At 42.5% G+C, this 16,451-nt stretch overlaps 1 protein-coding gene across 1 annotated transcript in view; it reads left to right on the top strand.

Moving 5' to 3' along the window:
- LOC118279124 (cell adhesion molecule Dscam2) overlaps nucleotides 1–16,451 on the top strand; it is a 185,249-nt gene that overhangs the window by 159,513 nt on the left and 9,285 nt on the right. The window contains exons 24-32 of the mRNA XM_050698496.1: nucleotides 4,778–4,907; nucleotides 5,496–5,659; nucleotides 7,804–7,983; nucleotides 11,641–11,841; nucleotides 12,516–12,716; nucleotides 13,231–13,391; nucleotides 14,005–14,179; nucleotides 14,721–14,838; nucleotides 16,266–16,441. Of these exons, the coding sequence (XP_050554453.1) occupies nucleotides 4,778–4,907; nucleotides 5,496–5,659; nucleotides 7,804–7,983; nucleotides 11,641–11,841; nucleotides 12,516–12,716; nucleotides 13,231–13,391; nucleotides 14,005–14,179; nucleotides 14,721–14,838; nucleotides 16,266–16,441 (1,506 nt within the window). The remainder of the gene's footprint in view (nucleotides 1–4,777; nucleotides 4,908–5,495; nucleotides 5,660–7,803; nucleotides 7,984–11,640; nucleotides 11,842–12,515; nucleotides 12,717–13,230; nucleotides 13,392–14,004; nucleotides 14,180–14,720; nucleotides 14,839–16,265; nucleotides 16,442–16,451) is intronic.

Raw genomic sequence — 16,451 nt, 5'->3', positions numbered from 1 at the left:
TTTTTTTAAACAATACACGTTTTTTTACCGCCACGGCGTTTGGGAGCGTTCCGCTTACACGTTGTATAAAAATAAGTCTGGTTTTCCTTCCTGACGCTATAACTCCAGAACGCACCAACCGATTTCTACGGTTTTGCATTCGTTGGAAAGGTCTCAGGCTCCGTGATGGTTATAGCATAGAAAATTTTGGAAAAATTTCAAGAGGAAAGCAGAAAAATAGGGAACATCCTTGGTGGCGAAACGGCTTATTTTCAAACAAAACAAATAATTAAATGAATCAAATTCTATGTGAACAGCTCTATGTTCCTTGAGTACATTTGTAAAGAGTATCCAAATTAACTCAAAGAGATGTACTTTTTGGCATATAGGCCTATTTCGCTCATTTTCCATATATCGTCAGCCAAGATAATAACAAATATATGTGGTTTAAATAAATCATAAGAGGTTTCCCTGTAGGAAAACCGGTATAAGGTAAAATTATCTGCCACGCCTTTCATGGGAGATAGTGTTGTGTTTGAAGATTACAATAGTAAATATAAATGATTGATTTTAAGTAAAATCTTTTTATACAATAAAATCTCTAGTATGGTATACAAAAAACATACACACACTAGGAACAAAAAAAATGGTACGAAATTCTTAGAATATCATTTGTGACATTACGAAATACCTAAGTATTGAACTTTTCCAGTTGGAAAGTACCCTATTGTTAACTGGCTATTAAATTGTAATTTGGACTACATCTTCTTAGTATTAAATAGCTCGCAATCCGAAACCTTCCTTTTTCCTTTAGGGAAAACGAATACTACTCGTATTACGTCATATTAATGTTAAATTGTAACAATAGGCGTAGTTTCCCACCTCTACACCGAAATGTCATATCATCTGTACAGTGGGATGGCCATATGCGTTGCAAGTGCAGCGCAGAATATCCACCTATAATCATAGAAAACCCATAGAAAACCTGATAAAGATCTGGAAACTATTATTACAAACAAGGGATCCCTGAATTGTCAAATAGGTAATGGGCTAACATGATGTGAAGTATTTTATATAACTTTAACTGTATAATGTCAATACATACATTTTACAGCTTAAGTATTGACTTAAGCTGTAAAATTATGCATGTTTTTTACCATTAAATAATGTGATTGTGCACTATAATACAATACGACAATCATCGATTAAAGAAACTGACACAGAGATAAACCGGACCGATCACTTACCAACGACTTTTGGCATGAAAAAACGGACACGAATTGCTTTTTGGAATGTACGAACGCTTGTCGATGACAGCAGACTAGCCCAGGCAGAAGCAGTGATGCTTAGTTACAATCTGCAGATACTCGGACTGAGTGAAGTTAGAAGAAATGGTTTCGGGGACCTGAGAACATCCGGGGGTTTGACCTTGCTGTATTCAGGTAAAGAGAGTGAGGAAGAGGTGCGTGAACATGGAGTAGGGTTCCTACTTTCAAATGCAGCTAGGAAAAGCCTTTTGGATTGGAAACCGATCTCGGACCGGATCATATACGCTCGATTTAACTCAAACGTCCGCAAAATTTCAATTATCCAGTGCTATGCCCCAACTAATGCAGCAACAGAGGATACCAAAGATGACTTCTACAATGCTCTGAATGCTACCATCAAGAAAATAAAGAAGCAGGACATTATCGTCGTCATGGGGGACCTAAACGCTAAGGTTGGCAGCGACAACACTAACCGCACGAGGCATATACACACGGACTTGGGGTGTGTAATGAGAATGGTGAGCGATTTGTTGAGTTTTGCCAGAACCATAACCATCGGAGGGACTTATTTATTCAAACCACAAATACACGTGGAATTCACCCGATGGCGAAGAACCAAATCGACCACCTAGCCATCAGCAAATGGCGCTTCTCAAGATCCAGTAGGGGAGCCGATATTGACAGCGATCACCACCTGGTTGTTGCCGGCTTAAGGTCGCGGTGGCCCTCGCAAGGACCTGGCTAAGAGGTTTGAGGTGGGCAAATTAAACGATCCAGAAACGCGCAAATCATTCCAACTTGAATTGCGCAATCGTTTTGCCACACTCGACACGGCTACTGACTCATTGGACGAGGAGTGGAATCGGATCAAAGTGGCCTATACAGAGACCAGCTCCATCGTTTTAGGGCTAAGAGCACTCACTCAAAGGAGGATTGGATGTCGCAACGTACATGGGACCTGATAGAAGACAGACGGAGACTTCACCTGAGACGCCTCGAAGCCCATGATGACGCTGTTCGAGCCGAACTTAACGTGCAATACCGTCAAAAGCGCAAAGAAATCTATCGCAGTACCCGCAAGGATAGAAGGCAGTGGGCTGACGGTATTGCAGATCGTGCTCAACACGCTGCAAACACAGGCAACTTAAAGGAGCTATATAAAGCTACAAAATCCTTGGCGGGTGGCAGTAAGTCCAGGAGAAGAAAGCCGCTGAAAGCTAAAGATGGGCAACTCATTGTGACACCAGAGGGGCAGCTGGCACGCTGGCATCAACACTTTGTAGAGGTCTTCCGGTTACCTACGACATCGACACCTGGCGAACTTCAGTTTAATTCCCCACCACCACAGCTGCTTGATATTAATGTGGACCCACCTTCAGCCTTGGAAGTAGCTAAAGCAATCCATTCTCTGAAGGCAGGCAAAGCACCAGGACTCGACCTCATCACTGCGGAGATGCTACAAGCAGACTTATCTTCCGCTGTCGATGTTCTGACGCCTCTAATCGAGAAAATTTGGACTTCGGAGGAGCTACCGGATGACTGGAACAAAGGCCTTGTTATCACTGTACCTAAGAAAGGAGACCTTAGTATGTGTGACAACTGGAGAGGCATCACATTGCTCTCGATTCCTGCTAAGGTTTTCTGCAAGATCATCCTGGACAGACTGGCAACGGCCGTGGACCCTCTCCTCCGCAGGGAACAGGCTGGTTTTCGATCGAGCCGCTCGTGTACGGACCAGATCATCACTCTTCGTATCATACTGGAACAGGCATCAGAATGGCAGAGAGAGATTTACCTCACATTTGTTGACTTCGAAAAAGCCTTTGATACGTTGAAGTGGCCAAGCATCTGTTCTCGTCTACTAGAAATTGGAGTGCCACCGAAGATTGTCCGCCTGTTGGAGAGTATCTACAAAAAGTACTCCTGTAGAGTAACTCACAACGGTCTCATTTCGGAAGACATAGCGGTGCACGCAGGTGTCCGCCAAGGCTGCCTTCTGTCACCTCTGCTTTTTCTGGTCGTCCTGGACGGAATTATGCTTCGCATCACAGATAAACGGCGCCGCGGGATAGAATGGGGACTGTCCAACACATTAGAAGACCTGGACTATGCCGACGATCTTTGCCTGCTGAGTCACACCCATGCCGACATGCAAGCTAAATTGGACGATTTGCGACAGGAGGCAGCAAAAACAGGGCTTAAAATTAATACCCGGAAGACCAAAGAAATAAGATCTGGCGTGAAGAATAATTCACCGTAGCTGATTGGCACAGAGGCAGTGGAGCGCGTCCACAAATTCACATACCTCGGGAGCGTCGTGTCGGAAACTGGAGGAAGTGAGGAGGACATCGCCTCACGGATCGCCAAAGCTCGAGCAACTTTCGCGCAGTTGAGACCGGTCTGGCAGTCCCGAAAACTGACCCGAAGGATCAAGCTCAAGATCTTCGGGTCCAATGTCAAATCGGTGCTGCTATACGGGTGCGAGACGTGGAAGGTAACGAAGGACATCTCCCGCCAAATCCAGGTCTTCGTTAACCGATGTTTGCATCGCATTCTCGGTATTTACTGGCCCGAGACCATCTCCAACCTTGACCTGTTGGAGAAATGCCACGAAAGTCCTATCGATCGCCAAATAAAACGCCGCAAGTGGGGATGGATTGGCCATACTCTCCGAAGAGGCCCCGACCACATTCCTAAACAAGCATTAGAGTGGAATCCCCAGGGGAAAAGGAAGCGTGGCCGTCCTCGGCAAACCTGGCGACGTACTGTAGTGGCGGAAGCGGCGGGCATCGGCATGACGTGGAGCGAAGTGAAGCGGGAAGCTCAAGACCGATCGAAATGGAGGACCTCTGTCGACGCCCTCTGCCCCATCTAGGGGTCATAGGACCTTAAGTCAGTAAGTCAAGCACTATAATACAAAAAAAATCGGCCATGCTCAATGATGTATTAAGTAAAAAGGTATAGATAAGTTATAAGCACAACACACATTCAGAAAGTAGCACATTAAAATGTGGACAATTGGCAACATTTTTGTAGTATGGAACCGCTAGATGAAAAATAGAGAGGGGCATGGTTTGTAACGTCTCGCGCTCCCCGTAAAGTATCACGCATTATACGCAACGCAACGTCACGCCTTTTATCCCCGAAGGTTATTGCCAAAGGTGTACATTAGGGCACGTAAATCCGCTATACAATGTATTCCCACTTTTCACCATCTGTATTATAAGTCCCGTGTAATAGCTTATTGCCATATACTGGACACAGTTCCTAATACTTTGCCCGACCCGGGAATCGAACCCGAAACCTCTAATTCGGCAGTCGCACGTGCGACCACTCGACCAACAAGACAGTACGCAGTGTCACACATTACGTTAAAGGGAAATCCAGTTATGACATCTCCCCTTTCTATTTGCTTATGGAAAGAGTATATCCAGGTATGACATCTCCTATTTCTATTTAACCAAATGCTTATGGTTGTAACACACTCTACACATGGTATAATATATAATAACCTATTTCATTTGTCACAGTGCCAGGGCCACCAGCGGACATCAAAGTCCTGGTACTATCCTCATCGTCCCTACTCGTCAGTTGGAAGCGACCTCTCCATCCAAATGGAGAACTTCTGCACTACACGGTCTACGTGAAGCCTACGTCCAGGTCAGTTTCAACTGTATATTGTAGAGCTTAAGATTTATATTTGAATACGATTGAATAAGTTGATACAATAACATATATAAACCTAAAATATTGAAATTGAAAGACGGTGAACATCGATATCTTAAATGAATTGATAGAGATACCAAAACTGCTATGCTCTCTAACTGCCAAAAGTTAATGCATAGAGCACATATGGTATGGTAGCTAAATAGCAGCATATGATCAAAAATATATACCGAAAGTATTCACCGTCGTAGAACTACTAAAATCCTAGCGGGTTACCGGGGCTCCGGCTCAAAAAGCAGGACCAAACCACTCCGTTCGAGTCGGTGTGGTTTTTAATCAGTAAGAGTCTGACACTCCCTCTCACCTTGCCCAAGGTGGAAGAAGTCATTGGATGATTTCCCCCCTCAAAAAAAGTACTACTAAAAACACTAAAGATTCAATAAATTAATATACCAATAGAGCATAAAATTTTTCACACATGTGCACACCATAATGACTGGAAGTTTCACAGGAATTCCACACTTATCAACTAAACAATACCTTCTAAAATTGCAAATCTACAGCATGACCCTTTAACCGCAGCAATGGTCCACCACAGACGTTCCGCATAGACTCGGAAGGTCGCTCGACGGCTGAGGTGAAGGACCTCGTCTCCGGGAGAACGTATGAAGCTTGGGTCACTGCCAGTACGGCTGCTGGGGAAGGCAGCGCCACTAGACGAGTGTCTCATACTCCTACAAATAGAGGTAAATTTACTAATGTTAAAGAAATTATAATTATTTATAACTTACGTAATAATTTTGTTTAGGAGTAAACTTCAAAGTTTTCCTAGTCCCTACTAAGTAGCGATATTGTGTCAAAAATAAATACACTTCCGTATTGTGACTATTTGCCATGATGTCTCCCTAACACAGGAATTTTTAAAGTTCCTACAAACGAAAAACATTACTACCTAACCAGGTTTAAAGAAATTATTTAAATTGACTGTTTTGACGCAAGTTCGAGTATAATAAAATAAAAAAAAAATAAAAAAAATAAAATCTAAAAAAATAAAAAATAAAAAATTATATTTCAGCATATTAACCTTACATAACAAAATTATAACTACGCAGCTAACTGGTCACTTTCTACTAAGTTTTTATTTATTACACAACATTTTATAGGTAATAGTAAATCGTTTACTTGCAAGAACCCCTCTTACAGGTAAAGGCCTCCTCCAAGGATGACCAATTTTTTCTTGACTGGGCTGTTTTAATCCAATCTGAGCCAGCTGTTTTACAAATATCGTCTTCCCATCGCCTTAAGGGTCTCCCCTTCTTACGTTTCCCCATAGGACCTTTCCATTCTATTATTTTCTTAGTCCATCTTTTATCTTGAATACGGGCTACGTGGCCAGCCCATTTCCACTTGAGTGATAAAGCTTGTGTCAGTGCGTCTTTTGCTTTTGTAGCCTCTCTTATTTTTGAATGACGAATTTTTTGCATTTTTCTTATCTTTAACATGCTTCGCTCTATGCCTCGTTGACAAGTTATCAGTTTATTTTTGGTTTTGTTATTAAAAATCCACGTTTGGCAAGCATACGTTAAACACGGTATAAGGCAGGTGTTCAATACTTTTGTTTTAATGTTGACTGGCATGTTGCTTTTAAAGATTTCTTTGAAGCCCCAGTATTTATTCCAAGTCAGCTGTGCTCTGCGTTCTACTTCCAACTCGTTGCTCTTATTATCGAATGTAATTTGTTTACCCAGATAGATGTATTTATCCGTATACGTTAAAGGCTCGTTATCAACCGATAGTGTTTTCTTAATGCTATTGGTCATGAGCATTGTTTTTGACCGATTAATTTCGAGACCTACTGACTTGCTCGCCTTGCTTAGAGAATCTAACATGGTTTGCAATTCTCTGGTCGTTTCTGAAAGTAGAACGATATCGTCTGCGAAGCGTAAGTGGTTTAGGTACTCATTGTTGACTCTTACACCGTATCCCTCCCAGTCGAGTTGTGCGAAAAACATGTGTCGCTGTAAATAAACTAGGTGACAGCGGGTCACCTTGCCTTACCCCTCTTTGGATCGGGAACCATGGGCCAATTGTTTCCAATTTCACTCTACTCTTGCTATTCTCGTATATGCTCTTGATGACCCGGATGTATTTTTCCTGTACTTCTTGCGTTTCTAAAGTGTGCCAGATGTTATTGTGAGATATGGTGTCGAAGGCTTTTTGATAATCAATATACGCTACGTAAAGGGGTCTTTGCATCTGCATCTGTAATCGAGTATATTCATTTAACAAATAAATAATCTGTGTTTCCCACTTTCCTAGTAAATTTACTAGTGAAACACGATAAAAATGTAAGATACAATTAACATTAATGTTTAGAGTCTGTTCTTTAATACCCTAATTCCTTCTTACATTAAATTTCATGTGATTAAAAATACGTCAATCATTTCATAGATGGCACCACACATCTTCACAAACTAAAAGGAAAAACTTCAAACATTAAACACTGAGTCAATTATGATAAATATATTAGTTCTTGGTCAAGCATTTTTTTATTGGTCATCTTTCGGTCGCCGCTCAAGATGATAAGTGTGTGTTTCCACCAGAAATGTTCTATTTAGCCATGCTACGAAGATATTGCAATAGCTAAACTGTGATTATGTGTCCGTTTCCACTTATACTTATTTATGTAGCTATGCGAGAAAGCTCAAGTAATCGTTGTGTCCATAGTAGGGAAGCCATCCAAATCACCCTAAGCGATATGTACCAATGAACATGATTGGTGGAAGCTAAACGCATCCATGAACGTAGCATAGCACATCTCTGGTGGAAAACCCTTATCCTCACCATCATTAAAATCGTCTTTTAACCATGTATTTCTTAACTGTTCCAGTGGTGGCAGGAGTAGCTTCTCTGGGTGGAGTGGTATCAGTAGGAGTGGGCAGTTCCCTGCTGCTGGTGTGCCAGTGTGTGGGCGCGCCGCCGCCGCGCACCGTGTGGTACCACAAACACAACATCATCACGCACCATCCCAGGTTCACCAGGAACCATGATGATAGCCTGCTCATTAATAGTAAGTGTTCTTCTTCTTGTTATACGGCGCGCCGCCGCCGCGCACCGTGTGGTACCACAAACACAACATCATCACGCACCATCCCAGGTTCACCAGGAACCATGATGATAGCCTGCTCATTAATAGTAAGTGTTCTTCTTCTTGTTATACGGCGCGCCGCCGCCGCGCACCGTGTGGTACCACAAACACAACATCATCACGCACCATCCCAGGTTCACCAGGAACCATGATGATAGCCTGCTCATTAATAGTAAGTGTTCTTCTTCTTGTTATACGGCGCGCCGCCGCCGCGCACCGTGTGGTACCACAAACACAACATCATCACGCACCATCCCAGGTTCACCAGGAACCATGATGATAGCCTGCTCATTAATAGTAAGTGTTCTTCTTCTTGTTATACGGCGCGCCGCCGCCGCGCACCGTGTGGTACCACAAACACAACATCATCACGCACCATCCCAGGTTCACCAGGAACCATGATGATAGCCTGCTCATTAATAGTAAGTGTTCTTCTTCTTGTTATACGGCGCGCCGCCGCCGCGCACCGTGTGGTACCACAAACACAACATCATCACGCACCATCCCAGGTTCACCAGGAACCATGATGATAGCCTGCTCATTAATAGTAAGTGTTCTTCTTCTTGTTATACGGCGCGCCGCCGCCGCGCACCGTGTGGTACCACAAACACAACATCATCACGCACCATCCCAGGTTCACCAGGAACCATGATGATAGCCTGCTCATTAATAGTAAGTGTTCTTCTTCTTGTTATACGGCGCGCCGCCGCCGCGCACCGTGTGGTACCACAAACACAACATCATCACGCACCATCCCAGGTTCACCAGGAACCATGATGATAGCCTGCTCATTAATAGTAAGTGTTCTTCTTCTTGTTATACGGCGCGCCGCCGCCGCGCACCGTGTGGTACCACAAACACAACATCATCACGCACCATCCCAGGTTCACCAGGAACCATGATGATAGCCTGCTCATTAATAGTAAGTGTTCTTCTTCTTGTTATACGGCGCGCCGCCGCCGCGCACCGTGTGGTACCACAAACACAACATCATCACGCACCATCCCAGGTTCACCAGGAACCATGATGATAGCCTGCTCATTAATAGTAAGTGTTCTTCTTCTTGTTATACGGCGCGCCGCCGCCGCGCACCGTGTGGTACCACAAACACAACATCATCACGCACCATCCCAGGTTCACCAGGAACCATGATGATAGCCTGCTCATTAATAGTAAGTGTTCTTCTTCTTGTTATACGGCGCGCCGCCGCCGCGCACCGTGTGGTACCACAAACACAACATCATCACGCACCATCCCAGGTTCACCAGGAACCATGATGATAGCCTGCTCATTAATAGTAAGTGTTCTTCTTCTTGTTATACGGCGCGCCGCCGCCGCGCACCGTGTGGTACCACAAACACAACATCATCACGCACCATCCCAGGTTCACCAGGAACCATGATGATAGCCTGCTCATTAATAGTAAGTGTTCTTCTTCTTGTTATACGGCGCGCCGCCGCCGCGCACCGTGTGGTACCACAAACACAACATCATCACGCACCATCCCAGGTTCACCAGGAACCATGATGATAGCCTGCTCATTAATAGTAAGTGTTCTTCTTCTTGTTATACGGCGCGCCGCCGCCGCGCACCGTGTGGTACCACAAACACAACATCATCACGCACCATCCCAGGTTCACCAGGAACCATGATGATAGCCTGCTCATTAATAGTAAGTGTTCTTCTTCTTGTTATACGGCGCGCCGCCGCCGCGCACCGTGTGGTACCACAAACACAACATCATCACGCACCATCCCAGGTTCACCAGGAACCATGATGATAGCCTGCTCATTAATAGTAAGTGTTCTTCTTCTTGTTATACGGCGCGCCGCCGCCGCGCACCGTGTGGTACCACAAACACAACATCATCACGCACCATCCCAGGTTCACCAGGAACCATGATGATAGCCTGCTCATTAATAGTAAGTGTTCTTCTTCTTGTTATACGGCGCGCCGCCGCCGCGCACCGTGTGGTACCACAAACACAACATCATCACGCACCATCCCAGGTTCACCAGGAACCATGATGATAGCCTGCTCATTAATAGTAAGTGTTCTTCTTCTTGTTATACGGCGCGCCGCCGCCGCGCACCGTGTGGTACCACAAACACAACATCATCACGCACCATCCCAGGTTCACCAGGAACCATGATGATAGCCTGCTCATTAATAGTAAGTGTTCTTCTTCTTGTTATACGGCGCGCCGCCGCCGCGCACCGTGTGGTACCACAAACACAACATCATCACGCACCATCCCAGGTTCACCAGGAACCATGATGATAGCCTGCTCATTAATTGTAAGATTTTTTCTTTTTTTTAGGATAGGTAAACGAGCAGACAAATCACTTGTTGGTAAGCAATCGTTGCCTCCCATGGACATCCTAAACACCAGACGCATTACAAGTTTGGGGGCCTTTGGGGGTTATTTGAGGATTGTTGGAGATTCGGGGATTGGGAAGGGTGGCTGATAAGCAATCGCCGCTGCTCATGGACATTCGAAATCACCATAGGCGTTACAAGTGCGTTGCCGGCCTTTGGAAGTTACAGGAGTTTGAGGATTGTTGGACATTCGGGAATTGGACGATTCGAGGTGGAATTAATTGGGCCTCTGGTAACCTCACTCACATGACGAAACAACGCAACCGTCGGGTTTCTGAGAAGCCGGGGTATCACACCGGTCGAGCCAGCCCATTCGTGCCAAAGCATGGCTCTCCCACACTGAAATTATTCACGACGTGATACCACTATCACTCCAGTCCTTTAACTTCCGCGTTTTAATTGAATACAAATTTTAATTAGGACCATTAATATGTATTTGGTATTTGCTCTCTCTGTTTGGGAATTTTAAATACATATATGATTGGGGGAAAATTTACGACTGATACGATTTGACGTAATACCATCCACATAGTACTAATTGACCTCTAGTTATTTAACTTTCCTTTCCTTGTTTCAATATTTTTGTAGTTGTTATTCATCAACAGCCTATAAATGGTCATTGCCAACCAAGGGCCTCTTCTCACATGGATAAGGTTTGAGCATTAATCACCACGCATGCTCAATGCAGGTGGGCGATTCCAAACTTATAATTAGAAATAATGAGTCCAGGTTTCCTCACGATATTTTCCTTCCCCATTTGTCAGTAGTGTCTAAATAATATTAGAAAGCTACCCAACTTTCTTTTCTCGATTATAAAGATATTAGAAAGCTACCCAGCTTTCTTTTACTCGCTTCAATAATTATGATGCTATTATGAAACTACTGCCTCGTTGGTGGTAGCAAGTACCGGGCAAATCTCGGGTTCAATTCTCGGATCAGTCAAACATTGCTGGGCTTTTTCGGTTTTCCGAAAAATATCGCAGTAGTAGCACATAGGGTCACCCCTATTATAAGAGAATTATAACTCAAATTGTGAAAAGTGGGTCTTACATTGTACAGTGGTATAATAAGTGCAGTGATTTGCACCTCGGCCTACTCCTTTGAATCTTTTAATGAAATCCCATAAATAAAGAAATTTAGCTTTACCGTGGTAACCTCACCTTTCCAATGAATATATATATATTTTTTTTTATCTTCCAGACATAGACCAATCCCTGAGTGGAAACTACACCTGCCTTGCAAAGAACCTCTACGGCTCTGACTCAGTAGAATACACGGTGATTGTACTACCGTTACCAGAGGCGCCCATACTCCGAGCGACGCCCTACAAGGACTCTATACTGGTGGAATGGGAGCAGCCGTACTATTCTGTCAGTAATAGGAGTTCCAGTCAGAAGATAAGTAAGTATTATAATCCAGTTTACATGCTTCGTTGATCAAAATACATTAACTGTCCAGTCGTGAGCTAGATTTTGGATTTTCAAGTTTTGAGTCAAAACACACATTACAAGCATGGTTTCAAATTGTGGTTACCGCTAGCTGTTAGTGTGCTTACGGCGCGCTGACCGCGAGCTGCAAACGTTTGGTGCGACGATACCACCGCGCGGCTCACTGTCGGAACGCTGTAAGCAAATGGCCTGCGCGCTGGCCACCTACTGTCAACTTTTTGTATTGCCGTTATGAAATATATAATACGACATACGTTTTAAAGTTCAAATTTAAATAACAAGATAATTTCTGGGTTGGAGTGATGCTCATTACGTGTGTTATGTCTTTTTTGCATCGATTTATTCGGAGTAGGCAGAAACTTATAATATACTAATATGGTATACAGACAGGGTATGAGCTGACTTAGGTTATAGTATAGTAGATACTTTTTATCCCTCGGAAACGCACGTGAAGTCACTGTCAGAAGCTTGTAGAGGCATAAATCGTGGTCAAACTAGTGGTCTAATTTATAAAAGTACCATTTACCACAGTCTAAGGTACTATTGATACTATTATCACGGCTACGAGGTACACTATCAGTATACTTTAATAATTAAATCCAATTTAAATTACCTTTAATCTTACAGGCTACAGCCTAACATGGAAGGAAGCAAACAGCCCCTGGAGAGAAGCATGGCCAGCGAACAAGTTGCCCAACCTGTCGGGAGTGCAGAAACATGCTCTCACTGGCCTCAAGTGCGGCACTAAGTATTCCTTGAGGATAACTGCCACGAACAAGGTTGGGACCTCACAGCCTGCTTATTTGGATGTCAGTACTTTGGGCGGAGGTGAGTTTGGGATCCTAAATAGTGTGCTCAGTTTATTTTGATTTTTTTAATTATATAGTAACAAGGATTGATAAGGGAATGTTGCGATGATTTAAACATGTCGAAAGGGTAGATAAAAGCAGATTTACGAAAGAAATATACGAGGCGGATATGAATGGGACTGTCTCTAGAAGGCGCTCTAGGCGACTAGATTGGGAATATATTAAAGTAAGGCCAAATTAAAAGTACCCTCAGTAGTAGGTTCTTATAGGCTGTTGGTGTGATTAATTACAAATCACGGTTAACTCATATAAATATTTGGAGATAAATCTCTACCTTCTAGTTTCGCGTCACAAAAGCTATTAGAGATTACTCGTGACACAGTAGGCTGCAGGAAGAGTCCCTCTGTAACTCGAAAGTGTTAGAGCGTTTTTTTTTGAGCAAATATTTACCAGTGTAGACCGTGATTTCTATTTATTTTGTATGTTAGTGTGATGTTGATGTATTTCACAGTGCAGTAAAATTACTTTTCCAGTACCAATACCACCGTCCACAAACGACTGGCTATGGAGCAACGCCTCGCACATATACGTGCAACTAGCTGGCTGGGACCATGGAGGTTGTGCATTAAGGGTCTTAGATGTGGAGTATAAGCAGCTGGGAGGCAGGACCTGGACTAGAGCTCATAATAATATGGTAAGGGTTTTCTCAGAAAATGCCTGGTATATGTTTTTTATGGTATAAGCGGGTAAACGACCAGACGGATCATCTGATGGTAAGCAATCACCGCCGCTGCCCACGGACACCCGGTACACTAGAGGCGTTACTGGTGCTGGCCTTTTGGAGGTTAGGAATTTAAGGACGTTGGAAAATCGAGGATTAGGAAAATTGCGAAGGAGGGTAATTGCGCACACAACAGTCGTCGGTTTTCTGTGAAGCCGTTCGAGCATGACTCTCCCACACTTAGCTCTCTACGGGTTGTAAAAATAGAAGTAGAATAATTTTGATACTTGCAATTTGAGATATCATTATTATCATCTGATTGTCGTCTACTGCTGCTCACAGGCCTCTCAGCTCAAATCGAGCATCTGTGAACTCGATCTTCAGCCGTATGACAAAGTAATTGACTCATTTTATTTTCTAAAAATTACTGTATTTTATTAAGTGAACCATTGATTGACTCATTCAACTGTCTTTAATATTCAACTATAGATGTCACTATACGCACAACTATGTAAATTGAAGAATCAATGCTAACTTTCTGCTCTAAATGGTATTGAATCAAAGATTATTCTATTCACCTCCACAGCCCTATTCGGACCTCTCATCATGGAGCCTCCAATCTCTGTACCAGACGAAGATCCCTACATTTGCGATATCAGACCTGACTCCTGGCACATGGTACCAGCTCAGGGTCACCGCTACCAATGAAGCTGGGAGCGTCACCACCACGTATAGTTATGCTACTAAAAACGAGGATGGAAGTAAGTTTGACTTTGAAAATATTAACATTTTTTTCAAGTACGTTTCGTATTTTTATGGGAGAAAATCACCCAATCTTTGATAGAATAAGTTAAGTTTATTGAGAAGGTAACTACTAATAGTAAAATCTTGAATTCGGTTATCGGATCATTGAAAAAAGATACTTTAGGTAATAATTTGTCGAACAACACGACAATTTTTTTTTGCTCAGCTTTAGATCGGAACCTTTCCGGATCCGGATATTGGACTCTACACACTGCTGGGGCTTTCTTTTGAGAATGGAAAATCAGTGACTTAGTGACTAGAAACCACTCGTTCCAACTCCTGCTCTTCAAGTCGGAGCTCCGGTAATCCGCTAGGTAGTCCGCAGCTCCGGGTCGGGCATCAGCTCTACTGCGCCCTATCTGTGGTGGTCCGATTTTTTAACAAATATTAATCTAGTCCATTTGTGTCTTGATATTACTTCTTCATGTATCTTTGGCCAATCTTTATAAGTTATCTTCCTTAGCGCCCATTTTATTCTTCTATTTTGTTCTTCTTCAGGTGAAGTCGGTCCTCCATCAGAGCTCTTCGACCTGAACATGCTGGTCATCATCTGCAGTTCCATTCTCCTCACAATCTGCCTTCTTAGTTGTATCTACATACTTGTGAAGAGACAAAGGTGGGTAAAATTATTTACTATTGTATTCACGGCCGGCCTCGGTTCTCGAATCCGAAGTTTCGTTTAATTTTTGGCCGTAAGTTTTATGGATTTACTAATAGAATTACTTGAAATAACGTTTTATTTTTAATTTCATATCAAAACCTATTTATTTATCTTCATTTCATTCGTTCATTTTTGTTCACAAAAGTTCGCAATAAATAGAATTGTATGCGAACGGCGAAGTTTCGTCCGAAACTTCGTTTTGTGAATTAGAGTAGGCCCCCTGGTATTACAAAGTCAATTTGTGGAGAACTGTTGTAGGGTGCTAAAACAGTTCTATGAAATATCAGTTTTAGTTTATTTATAACTTCATGCATCTCTCCTATGGGGGTAGGCAAAGACTATGAAACGCCAATTGCTTCGAATCCTACATTCCTCTTTCGCTTCACACCTATCACCAGTCATCAGTTTTTTTATGCATGCAAATAAATAATTTAAAATTATTTTCATTTAGATAAAAAATTTGTAACATATATATTTTTTTAATTATAGCTATTAAAGCCTTAAGCATGACTTAAAACTTGTCCAGTTCCTCGTCAAACAGTTACGTGAGTAAGCTGATAAATAGTTTATTTAGTATGTCTCACAAAATATATACTAAAAGAACTTATATGGACGAGTGACAGTATATGACTCATTGTCTCGTAAACAGCTGAACCAAACCAAACCAGAATTAAATACATAAACTTTTCCAGACATGCAGTCTGGAAGGAAAAGCGTAAAACCTAGGTACAAAACAAAAACCGCCGTAGAGTGCAATAATTTCATAAGGATAATAATTTTTGAATGACATACTAATAATACACCCATACACCCAATCTTGTACAAAATTTAGTCATAATTTATGTGGTTTTTATCACCAGTTCAACCACACCACCTTATATGGGTGTTTGGTAGTCATACATAATATAATAATGTTTACATAAATAGAGGTGTATTTATATTATTTACCTATTGTATCTAATTCTAACCTATGTATGAAGGTGCCATGACCTGCGCATGTTAAGGATATTTTGAAACGGTTTTATTTAGTTACCTGTTTATTTGTTATATAATTTATACATATACATATTATATCGTCACGACTTTAATCCCCAGGGTAGGCATAGGTGCACATTACGGCAAGTAATGCCACTGTACAATGTACACCCTACTTTTTACAATATATGTTGTAAGTCCCATGTAATAGGTGGTGATCCTATTGCCATATACCGGGCACATTTCCAGACTCTGTGCTACTATTGATAAATTTTTGAAAAGCCGAAAAAAGCTCAGTAACACTTTGCCTGACCCTGACTTGACAGGCAGTCGCACTTGCGACCACTAGACCAACGCGGCATTCTTTTTCTAAAAAAAAAATAATGAATATTCTTTTTTAATTTCAGAACTGGAAACTTAACGGAATACCGAGACTCTATTACCGTGGACAACAAATCAGAGAGTGGCAATCTAACAGCGAATACATCACACACTAATTTGGCAAATGTGAAGGAAAACGCAATCAACGCTCAGAATAGAATATACAGCGCTCCCATACATCTGAGGAATAATAGCAAGCACGGTAAGATATA

Source organism: Spodoptera frugiperda, chromosome 14 (assembly GCF_023101765.2).
Source record: "Spodoptera frugiperda isolate SF20-4 chromosome 14, AGI-APGP_CSIRO_Sfru_2.0, whole genome shotgun sequence".
Classification (NCBI taxonomy): Eukaryota; Metazoa; Arthropoda; class Insecta; order Lepidoptera; family Noctuidae; genus Spodoptera; species Spodoptera frugiperda.
Note: the sequence above shows the minus strand (reverse complement) of the source record. Positions and strands in the feature narration are given on the sequence as shown.